The 12426-nt window shown below is 41.8% G+C and overlaps 1 protein-coding gene across 1 annotated transcript in view; it reads right to left on the reverse strand.

Annotated features, from left to right (window-relative positions):
- Positions 1 to 928: 928 nt before the first annotated feature.
- GlcT (ceramide glucosyltransferase) overlaps positions 929 to 12426 on the reverse strand; it is an 82507-nt gene continuing 71009 nt past the window's right edge. Inside the window, 8 exon segments of the mRNA XM_071672205.1 lie at positions 929 to 1246; positions 2601 to 2790; positions 3252 to 3402; positions 3799 to 3880; positions 3883 to 3927; positions 5987 to 6157; positions 6159 to 6202; positions 7293 to 7395. Coding sequence (XP_071528306.1) covers positions 1064 to 1246; positions 2601 to 2790; positions 3252 to 3402; positions 3799 to 3880; positions 3883 to 3927; positions 5987 to 6157; positions 6159 to 6202; positions 7293 to 7395 — 969 coding nt within the window. The 3' untranslated portion in view covers positions 929 to 1063.

The following is a 12426-nucleotide window of genomic DNA, read 5'->3' on the forward strand; positions in this document are numbered from 1 at the left end:
GTTGCATTCGTCATGAGATACAGGAACATAACATTATGCTTAACTGATGCACCCAACATGAGATGCAATACTTAGCTGTTGTGCTTATAATGAGACATACTGCTTAGCTGCTGCATTCCTCATGAAACACAGTACTTAGCTGATGCACTCATCATGATACAATGCTTAGCTAATGCAATCTTCACGAGACATAATATTTAGCTGTTACACTCATCATGAGACATAATGCTGAACATTCACCCTTTAGGACAGAAGCTTAGCTGGTACACTTCAAATCAAACCAGACAAATACTTCATGCACTCAACATGAAACAAGAGTCAACTCATGATCTCATCACAATCATGCATCTTTCTTGTGCACTCACTATGAAATAAAACTCCACCAATCCACTCATCTTGAGACCACCATCCATGTCAAACACTCAGTATGAAATGAAACTCAGCTAGTGTCCTCATAATAACACAGGATTCATATGCTGCACAAGTCACCACTTAACTGCTGGACCATGAAGTAACAATCTTCACAAATGGCTATGCATAATTATATTAATATTGTGAATGATGATAATTTCAAAGTCTAAATAACACCATGGTAACTATCTCATTCACCATGGTAAATGTATTATTACTTAATAATGTTGCCAAATATCAGCACACATGAAAGTGAAGAATTAGCTACACTGTCGCAATATGGACCAATATGAGATGTATACCTCCCTTGGCTGGAACTGGCAATAAAATTACCAGGCAAAATCAGGCAACTTTTTATGCACCCTCTATTAGAATCAAAAGTACTGTTACATTCACTGTGGACTTGTTCAAGCTCACAATATGGATGTTATTGTTGGTGTTTCCATACACACTTCAAAATGAGAGAGACATCAGTGATACCATATTCAAATGGTATCCTGACGCAAAGAAGCTTCACTTGAAATGCTACTAGTGGACATCACATATAAAAAAATTTGTGAAGCCAATCTTGAATTACTGAAGTAAATTTCATGTGACAGTTGCCACAGAAAGCTGGAGCCTGCCATAACTATGGTCATACATGAATTTCACCTCACATAACAGAAACCCTGGTATTGACGGGTTCTGCCACACCCCACCAGCGCAGCTTGAAGGACATAGTGCGCCAGCTGATGACAGGGTTCCATACAGCATGGAGAAAGATGAAGAGTGCACTCACTTCACGGAATAACCAGCTAATCACAAATTCAAACTTGCTGAAGGGAGGAGGCCCATTCTGAAAAAGAAAAAGTGCATCACTTTATCTTGTAACTTTAATCACTGGAAAAGAAAATTTTGTTGTCCATACCAAGTCAAAAATAATTATTTTCTCATGAAGTTCACTCACACCTCTAAGGATAATTAGCTGATCACATAACCCTAGGACCCCTTTTATGGGGCTCCTGTAACGTAAAGGCTGTGCTAAAATCATTATCAGGGAAATAATGAATTCCAAGTAAGCAGTAGCTGGTAGGCAGCCACTGACCAAAGAGTTATTCTAATGGTACTATCCACCTTGGTATCAAGTGGTTAGTAGAGCTTGCATAGTCAGTCAACACTTTGATGGTTGTCAAGTAACAATCCTCTTACCCAGGTAACTGATTTTTTTTTTCTGCCTTACCCACATTTGGACTGCTGACATTCTCTCCGCAAACAAAAAATCTCTCCTAGTCACACATAACACTTAACATCTAACTCACACAACACATTCTTCGTAACTCTAGATTTTCCTGTGATGAGTGCTAAGTGCTAGCCCCATCTCTAGGCAAAATGGTAGGAGCAACAGAGATAAGTGGTTTGTAGGAACATTAGGTAGGAATAGTGGGATGGAACATTTAGGAGTGAGCGTCAGATAAAAGTAATGGGTTGGAACATTACATAGAGGAAGTCGGTATGAACATTAGGCAAGAGCCTCTAAAACACTATGCTAAGAGTTGCCCTACGCCAGTGGCCTGTTAAGGGTGACGCACTAAAAAGCTACAAAGTGGCACTGGAGTTCACAAGTTATGAAAATCTTTTAACAGCTATCAGCTTGCAATATCTGTGTAGTTTGATAAGGGTGAAAATGAAAAACTGAGTATCTGGACTGAAAATAAAAACCAATGGAAATTCCTTAAGAACGGCAATAATATAAGAGAGGGCTTGGATTCTCTTTCAAGATGAAATGAATAGAGGATCATATCCATGATAAATTTTCAAAAAAGTTTAGGCTAGTTTGAGCTTATAAAAAGAACAGCTAATTCACAGTATGCCTGATGCTTCCTAGGATGATAGAGAAGAAATGTATACAAATGATCCCAATCATGCTGTCATTATGTCAATGAACCTTTCAGAGAATCAGAGATAAGGAGTGAAAACCAATCTTACTACACAATGAATTTCATATATGCTGTTCTCTATGTTCAAAAATGACAATACAATATTTATACTGTCTTCCCTAAACACAGTATATAAAACATCATACTAATTACAGTTATGTGCATTATTGGTATATCACTAAATACCAAAATTTCCGAACAAAAAACATAAACTACAATAACAGTGACAATTATGACTGTTTTCATCATCCCCTGGCATGTAGGTGATCATACCTGCACAATGTTGAGCATGATCCAGTCAGCAAGGGACCATGTAAGTGTGTGGAAAAGGAAGAAGGTGAGGTAGTCGGCACGCAGCAAGACAGTACCAGCCCAGGAAGCTATCAGCCCCAAGACCATACACTCACTCACTGGTTCTAAGATTATTGTATGAGGTACCATTGCTATGCGTAACTTACACCATCTGAAAGCAAATGAATTTCTTCAGTAATAATGCTCTAAAATACTTTTAATTTGTTTACAACAAAAAGATACTTGGTAAAACCCAAATCATGGGTAGAAAGCTAACAAAGATAAGTTACTATAGGAATACTCTTCATTATTCTTATAACATCCATTTTTGACAAATGCACATGTTGGCTTTCAAATCATCACTTTACTATTTCCTCTGACAGTTCTTAACTCCTTAAATTTCTTAATGGCTGCCTATCCATTTTTTTTAACATCACATCTCATGAAAGTTAAGAGTCCCTCCAAATCAACATCCCTTATATCTAAAGCATATCTTGTAGAATATGTCTCTAAACACTGCAAACATGATATGATCAACCATGTATTGTTCTTCCTCTCTTCATGTGCATTCCTAAAAGAAATAACATTGACAATGAAAGAGATAAATCCTTGTAATCCAACACATTAACACACCTTGTCAGTCTGGATAGGAAGTTCTTGACTCGGCAAATTCCAGCATTTTGCCAAGCAGGCTGTGATGCAATGCGAATACCCCAGCCTCGGTCCTGAATGTACTTAGCAAAGAAATAATCTTCAGCCAAGTAAATGCCAAAAGCACTGATGCCTGTAAACAAGAACAACAATTCTATAGATCTTAAAGTTTTATGCTGTACAGGGTTTACTATCCAACTTCGGTAATGTTTAATGGGGGAAAAAAAAAATTGTCATCATATACAAATCTAAAAACGTCTTTTAGTCCATAACGACAGAAATAAAATGAATACACATTTATAATTCATATCTCAAAATGATTTAAGCTACCATGTATGGTAATGGAATTCATTAAGGCAATCTATCGATCAAGATTTACTTGAGAAGCAGATATACAAACAAAGCATGTATTGAAGATATGGCATACTGCATCCTATTCTCGATGTGGATAATAGCAAAAATGAAGTAAAAGTATAAAAAAGAAAAAAAACATGCTCTGCTCCTCCCTAATACAATACAATGCACTTACCTCCAGCTTCATCCAGCACTTTCTTCCTCATCAGACAGGACATGCCAGTACAGCAATTGACACCAAAGCCAAGAGCATCCAACAGTCCCAGAAACAGTACATCCTTGCATGCCCAGTCCCAAAGTACACCTGAAGGGAATGCTTAGATTTAATGCCCATCCTCAATTTATAGTTTCATAAGGTGAAAGGCTGACACAAATACTCTGTGAAAAACTACCATACCAATCTAACAGGCTTGGAGTGGGCATTATTTTGCAGCTGTGCCATTTCATCTGGAGCTGGGGCCCCACAATCCCACTTGTCATCTTCTGATATACTGACTAGTCATGTGACTAAGAGAGAAAGAAAGGGAATGTTGGTACAAGTCCTGTCACTCAAATCCCAGAATAAGACAGGTGCAGATATGATGGTTTTGATAAAAATGTGACATTATGGTTTTGTTTCACATGCTCTAAAGAACACGCCTAAAGTAAAAAAACAAATAAAGTCCTGTATCTACCTGTGTTGGCTCTGCAACACACGGAAATCTGATATCCTATCCTATATTGCAAATGGATGCCCTCAAACTATTAATACTGAAGTGGTACTTTGACCCATGATTGTGAGTCATGAAAATCATGCTGACATCCTCTGCCTACAAGTGCCAAAGTAGTACTCTGACACATGATTAAGTCATGAAAATGTGGGGTCACAACAATGACATCTAGAAATTGATAATGAAACTATACATCAGCTGCTTATTAAGCAAAAAATCAGAAACCTAAGACATCATGATGTTCACACAAACATAATATAACATAATATTCTTTTTTCCAGGGTCCAAAGGGGAAAGGTGCCAATACAAATGAAAAAATGGCCAGTCCAATGCAGCAATATCATTTTGTAGTGAACAATAAGTACAGAAACTTTATACATTAAAGTTTTGCACATCTTAAAACCTGACTGCAGGAAAAATAATTGAGAAACAAAAGAAAATACATGTAATTTAAGACTTACTTAAGAACAATTACAATATGAAAAGTACTTCTGTAAACATACTCATCTTTTAAGGTACTGCATACACCATACCAAGAATACTGAAATGTTTTGGATACTTGGGAGTGGACATGGCAGTGAATGGAACCATGGAAGCGGAGGTGAGTCGTAGAGTAGGAAAGGAAGCAAAAGGTTCTTGGAGCATTGAGGAATGTGTCGAAAGAGAAGTCACTATCTGGGAGGGTTTTATATTTGAAGGTATGTTAATCCTAATAATGTTGCAAGGATGTGAGGCATGGGCTATTGATGAGAATGTACGGAAAAAGCTGAATGCATTGGAAATGAAATATCTGAGGAAAATAAGTGATGCGAGGAGAGTTAACCAAGTGAGTAATAAAAGCGAAAGAGAGATGTGGTAAAAAAAAAAAAAGTATGGTGGAGAGCACTGAAATGGGTGTACTGGAATGGTTTGGACATACAAAGAGAATGAGTGAGGATAGTATGACATAAGAGAGGAGACAAGGAAAAGAGGGTGACCAAACTGGAGATGGAAGAATGGCATAAATATGGTCTAAAGTTCTCAGGGCCTGAAAATGCAGGTGGGTTAAGTCATGCACCAAATAAAGTGACCTTGAGCACTGTGGTATACAGGATGTGACATGCTGTCACTGGACTAAACCAGAACAGATGAAGTAACAGAGGGCTGTGGTTTCAGTGCATTACAAGAAAGCTAGAGAACGGATGTGAGCAATGAGGCCCTTTCTTTGTTTGTTTCTGGCACTACCTCGCTAATAGGGGAAACAGCAAACAATAAGTATATTTCAGAATCAGAACATCGGCAGTCAATAGGCTAATTCTGCTATCATCTTCCTTACCCTCGTCTGGACCCTCTCTATTAGTTTTTTTGCCTCTTTAAGTGCTGGGACCAAACATATGAAGTATATTCTAATTCTGGCCTAATACCGTTTTGATATTTACAAGATGACAGTTTATATCTTCAACTACTTTCCTAAGGTGAAACTTTGTTAACAGGTAGGAATGATGTCTACTCCAAAGCTCTTCTCACACAGATTTCTACATTTTATTCTGTCTAGTTAATACTCATGGTGATGCCTTAATTCACTGTATCCCAGCTACATAATCATGCATTTAATCAGGTTGAATTTCATCAACCATATTCAATATATATAAATAACTATGTAATGAACACTACCTTCTCTAGTATTGCTGGCCATCCCTTTCTGTCACAAGTAAAGGGCATCTGGTGGACAATCCCGACCTCAGGGGTCATGTGGGACACCATATCGGAGAGGGTATCCTCTTTCATGAGGACACCTGAATCGGACACCATTAGAAGCTCATGCTTGGCTGCCAGATAACCCTGGCTGCATGTTGTTGATCTTGGGGTTAACACCTACTTCCAAACCACCTGTGTTTGCAAAACTCAAGATTAATGATCACATTTCATCTATGTCTTAGACAAAATTTGGAGCTAAACCTTAATCATGTAACCTTTAAGTTGTGGTTTTCTTTAAAAAGGCAATGTGCAATACATGTAAACTAATATAGTTGCATCATAACCAAAATCTAAACATGGATTAGAATAAAAAATGCTTCTTTCTGATGCTTCACAACTGTTGCTTATTATAATAATTCTTTTTAAACATATTCTGATACCTGCATCCATGAATATAAGGTTCATAAGCTACTGTATGAGGCCAATCCTACATTATCATCATCTGGCCAAGAATGGACATTTCAATCCAGTGCTCTCACTTTCCTATATATTAACAATATTTTACTGCCAAGGTCTCCCTTCTTCTTCACATCTTACCTTCTGACATGCACTCTCCCTCTCTTTGTAACTTACCATTTCCATTCCTCTTTTCCTTACTTCCTAGATCCAACCCCTAACCTCTTACCATCTCCCTACCTCCTTCACAAGCAGTTTTTCAAGATTCATCAGGTCTCAGCTTGTTAAGCACCTTTGTCCAACTAGTGGCCCATTTTTACTTGACTTGCCACACTACCTTCATATTTCTCTCCCTTAGTTCATACATTTTCGTCTCCCTCTCTCCCCTTCACACACTCTATTTTCCTCTCTCTTCCTTCTAGTTTATTTCTTCCAACTACCTATTATTAAATCTCCCTCCTATGGTGCAAATAATAATGATTTCCTACCTCATGCTGCACCCTACATTCTTCCTGCCACCTACTCTGTCCACCCAATCCAGCCCTCATGCCTCTGCATATCCCTGCAAGAGGGATCCTTAGTCCCAGCCCTCTAATATTTGTGTGTATCCCAGGAGGAAGGTTCCTTGGATACAGCTCTAAGTTTGTAAGTGTGTGTGTGTGTGTGTGTGTACACTTGGTTTCAGCCCTGTGTGTGTTTATCCCAAGGGAAAGGATCCCTAGCCACAGCTCTAAGTGTCTGCGTGTATCCCAAAATGAGGGGCCCCTTGGCCACAGCCCTAAATGTGTGAGTATCCGAAAACATAGGAGTGTGCCTGGTCTCTCACCTGTGAAGAACGCAGCATGAACATGGGGGTGTTTCTTCATTAGTTGCTGAACAATCATTATGCTGGGGTCACCTTCCTCCTGCACACAGAACAGCAGCTCGTACTGTGGGAAACAAAAAGTCAATACTTCTCTTTTCATATTACATGGACAATCTAAAAGCATATAAAAAAAGCTTTTGCATACTATAAAACTCCTTTCTCTTTCAGCTTCTCAGATCTAATGAAGAAATTTCCAAATCTATTCCCTACATAAAAAAATAAATGAACCTATAACAATACACCAAACTGGAGAGAGCATACATTTGTAACAGGAAATATTCCAGATCATGGGTTCAAATACTGGTATATGTCCCCCCCACCAAAGTCAGTTTGAGGAGCAATATGTATGTAACTGAAGGTGTGAGTTGCACTCTATCAATGGTGCACATAAAGTGCAAGTGGTAATTGGTGAGACATAAACTTTCATATTTCAGTTTCAATAACAAGCTGCAATATAATAATAAAAAAAAAAATCATCACAATAATGTATTCTTGTTCTGTGGTAGTTTAAACAATCTTGTTTCTTAATTAACCCCTTCAGCAAGACGGTACCATCAATAAGAATGTGGATACAACTCTTGGGTTAGGGTTAGGTCTAAAGTTATGTAAAGAGACAATAGTTCGAAGTACCAAATACCCTTACTCTACCCATGGCTGGGGTTAAAATACTACTGGTAGTGATTTACTGTAATTACCTGGGATATTAAAAGAAGCCAGAGGCCTCAATATTTGCAAATCAGCTTAACAATAAAAGTGCGACATGTCATCAACTTTCTCTATAAGAACCCATTCTTTGGTGGAGTTATGGATACCCACTATTCCCTATAACGTGGCAGGGTGTGTTGGTTAGTTGTGTGAAGAGGTTGTACGGAGGAGACAGGCACATGAAGGCCAGAACCCACCCAAGGTTGCCTTGCCATTCGCATCTCTCCTTCCAGTAGTGAGCAGAGCAGACATGTGATCCGTGACCTGATGATACCATTCCACCTCCTATTCCAACCATTCCTTTATACAGCACCTGTGCTACTGCTGCTGCTAGGCAAGTCACCTCTGGTGTTGCGTGGCCTTTTAAGAAGTGTTGCTGGTGTAACCAGGTGCTGCTTTTTAGGTGGCTTCTACCTAACCTCGTGTCTGTCTATCACTAACACTGCCACTGATCACCACAGTTCCTACACACGGCTGACCTTTTACTTTGAAAATTCCACACACACACGAAAGGCCTGATCGACACCAAGCATTAAGGCAGAACGCGATAAATTACAAGTCATTAATGAGTTCTGTGGAGGTTATAAGCCTGCTTTTAATAGCTATGAGAAATGTGCGAATCTTAAGCGAACTGGTGATAAGAGAAAAGAATTAAAATAAAAAAAACAAATATGTCTAAGTACCAAGTTGAGAGAGATTATGACTAGGCGTATGACTATAATACCAACAATCATGAATGGAGGGTGTACGATGGTTCCGGACATCACTTCAATATTTTTAAGTGAGGTGGACAGGACTTCCCTGATGGCAGGAGTGTCCAGCCTGTATGGCCTGCCCCTGTAAGGCCAGCCCTGGGCCAGCACATCAGATGGTAACACTGGGCCGCTCACCAAGCTCCAGTTTTTGTCCTCAGCAGCACCAGCAGCTACGGCCGCTGCCGTGACCTGCATCATGACAAAAATTACCCACCCTACACCACCTTTAGTCAACCTCAAGTTTCTTAAATAACCGTGCAGGAAGTCCTTTACTCACCCCCCAACCCTTTCCCAATAAATGGTCTGTCTGGTTGAATAAAAATCTTGTCAATTAGTTGCATTCATGTCGGGTCTCCAGTGGCGCCGGCTGCATATTTACTCAATAAACCAAACTATCACTTGGTAACAACAACCTCCGAATATAGCAAGACAGGCTAGCTATACTATGTTTGGTTATAGAAACCCGGGCTGTGACCAGTGCAGGAGAAGCTTCTGGAGGTGTGTGTAAGGCTGCCGGGAGGGTGTGGGTAGTGGGGAGGGACGTACACTCCTGTGCCGGGAGGTGAGGGCAGTGGGGAGAAACGTGCAGTCCTGTCCACGTGTACGGCGGGCCGGGCCAGGTACATCAGCCACGCCCTCCCGCCTGCCTCCCCAACTGCTTCACCAGCAGAAGGTCGTCTACCTCAACCTGCCCCAAACCAACCAGAATCCGCACGCCTCTCCTTCCATCCAAGTTGTCAGCTGGCGTCGTGTGGGTCTCCCTCCACCAACGTTGTCATCTGGCGTCGTGTGGGCCTCCCTCCACCAATGTCAGGAAGCAGATGGTAGCGTGTTGTAAGTCCGTAGCCACAAATGGGCTACTTTCCATAATAACCATATCAAAACGGTCCTTCACACAGGTACCGAGCCCGAGCTACCAGCACCATATCTCGTTTGTTATATTATCTCTTATCCCTTCTTGTTTAGTTTCATGTTATGGTCTCTGGTTGACCTAACACTGCATCTTTCAAAACAGTGGCCCTTGTGTACATAAGGAGTGTGATCAGGTCACCTCTTACTCTTTTCTTCTATGGTGGGGACAATTACGGCCTCTAGCCCTTCCCTGTAACTTTGCTCTCTTGGCTCTGGTACCCTCTTTCTTGCCCTGATCTACCTTCTCAATATTTTTTAAGTTTGCCCTGCTCTTGATCTTAATTAGTTCTCTGTACTTCTTTATGTATGTATGGTGGCCAAACTTGAGAAGCCAGTTTTAATCATGGCCTCATGTAGGATGTGACCAGGTTGGTGAATTTTTTTCAAATATTTGAATGGAGTTCATATATTTGCCAGATGACTGTTTTTCTCCGTGACAGTTCTCTAGCGGCAGGTTAAGAACGATGTCAACTCCTGAAGTCCCTCTCATGAAAGAGATTGCTGAAGTTTATTTCCTGTTCGACGATATTCATACAGAAGTCTTTCACTACGTTCCTGCCTCATCACTTTACACGACTGAATTTCTTCAGCCATGTATCAGATTAACCCTGGAATTCGTCTACTTCCTCTGTTACGTTGATGCAATCCTCTCCTCGCTTTTTACTTCCTTCACGACAGCATCATCAGCAAACAATTCAGACAGGAATAATTCATACAGATCAAAGCGAGGATGTAACAGGGTAGAACCCTACACACCACTGAAGACTTTCAACAATCTCAAGAAGGCTCCTCAGACGTGTGTTGTTCGCTTCCTTAAAGATAATCTATCCAACGAAGGAGGCACTCTTGCCCCCTTTATTTCTGGGAGATTCAGCTTTTATTTTTTTTTCATCAGCATCTTATGTGCTGAAGTGCCATACACTTCCTGGCAGTCCAGATGGAGCTCTCTCTCTCATGGAAAATTAGGTTCGTTACACAAGACCTCCCCCTGAACTCATGTTGTTGTCGGCATGTTGTCTGGTAATATTTTCCAGTGCCTTCCCGAGCACACACACACACACACACACACACACACACGTCAAGGAGACCCGTCTGTAGGTCAGCGCCTCCAACCCCATCCTCTTTCTTATTGATTTGGCATAACGGTTGTCCTTCCCTCGCCACTCGTCCTTTCTCCAGCGACATCACGAACATTTCAAGTGGTCTGTCCTGCGTATCTGTATATATATCTTTAGCACATGTAGAGACACTTCATCAGGACTATGGGTTGGGCATGAGTCCAGGTCCTCTTTAGATATTCAGTTTATTTCCCCGCTACATATTTTCATGCATTCCGCGTTTTGCTGAAAAGACGTTGATTGAACTTGTCATTCAGTTCCTTGGCATATTCTTACATCATCCTCTACAACTGTTCCCTTGTAATACCTTCTTAGCCTGATGAGCTGCTCTTTAAATGGCAGAATATTCCCTGTTGAACTTATGGATGAGTTTTAAATTATCTTCGGCCCTGTAATACAATATTCTTTTCAAAGCTCCTCTATCCCTTCGTTCTATCCTGTGATATTCATGCCTTGCTCTCTTAAACTTTACAAATACTGGCTGGTGGACTGGGGTTCTTACCTATAACCTCGTCACAGCATATATTGCAAAGCTCTTTCGCGTTCTGTATGTATTTTACAGAACCTCTCCCCCCTCTTTCTCAACCTTCTCTCTGTCTGGGAGGGCTTTAGGAACCCACGTTCCTAGTCTTGTAAAGTTCACAGAACCTTCCACCACAACGCCCTCTTTACAGGCTCAATCAACTCCAGTCCCCAGCTTACGTTGCTATCGAAATTGTAGAGTTCTGCGCAACGGTGTGGCGGATGTGGTGACGGTGTACGGGGTCTGGTGACGGTTAACCGGCCATGGTAACGATGTAGCAAGCCTGGTGACGGTGTGGCGGAGTTGGTGACAAGCGTGGTAGAGGTGCGGAGGTGGGCGTGTCGTGCGCAGGATGACCTTGTGTTAGGCCTAATTACCAGGAGCTGAGGGAGGCCTGGTGAGTGTGGTGGCATGCCTGCCAAGGCCGAGTGGCGGCAGCGTTGCCCCTGCGGCGGGCACCGGCCAAAAACCAGTTCGTCGCCAGCAGGTCCTGTATGGCGCCACCACCAACATACATTAAATAGTCATTCTAATTTTAGCCCGGCCTCGCCCATAACCTTGGCTGAACCTACGGTAATATTACTATACCTTAGAGACGGGTGAGGGAGGCGCGCTGTAGATGGGTGAGGGAGGGATGTTGGAGACGGATGTGGCACGAATGATGGAAGCAAGTGAGGGACGAATGTTGGAGACGGGCGAGGGAAGGGAGGGAGGTTGATACAGGTGACTGGGGGATGTTGGACAACGAGTGCAGAAGGGCTGCTGAAGGATACACGTTCGTGAAGGTCAGCAGGACACTGCAGGAGGAAGGGAGCCCCCCTCCCCCGGTCGAGGCAGTGCCACCCAAGTAATGGGTTCGCTGGCCGGGCTCCAAGACCACGGTGACCCTGGGTCAAGGCTTGAGGTCACAGGTCACGCCCTCCCCCCCCGGGCAATGACTAACCACCCGGGGCTAGGTCAGTCTATCCCAATACCTCCCAACCCCACTGTGAAGTAAACGGCAATATTCCATTTCTGGTTCATCGTTCGCTGTGCGCTTCTCACTGCGGTGAATATTAAGTCCTCCTTCCGGAACACAGAAC

The sequence above is a fragment of the Panulirus ornatus genome, chromosome 2 (genome assembly GCF_036320965.1).
Source record: "Panulirus ornatus isolate Po-2019 chromosome 2, ASM3632096v1, whole genome shotgun sequence".
NCBI classification, from domain to species: domain Eukaryota; kingdom Metazoa; phylum Arthropoda; class Malacostraca; order Decapoda; family Palinuridae; genus Panulirus; species Panulirus ornatus.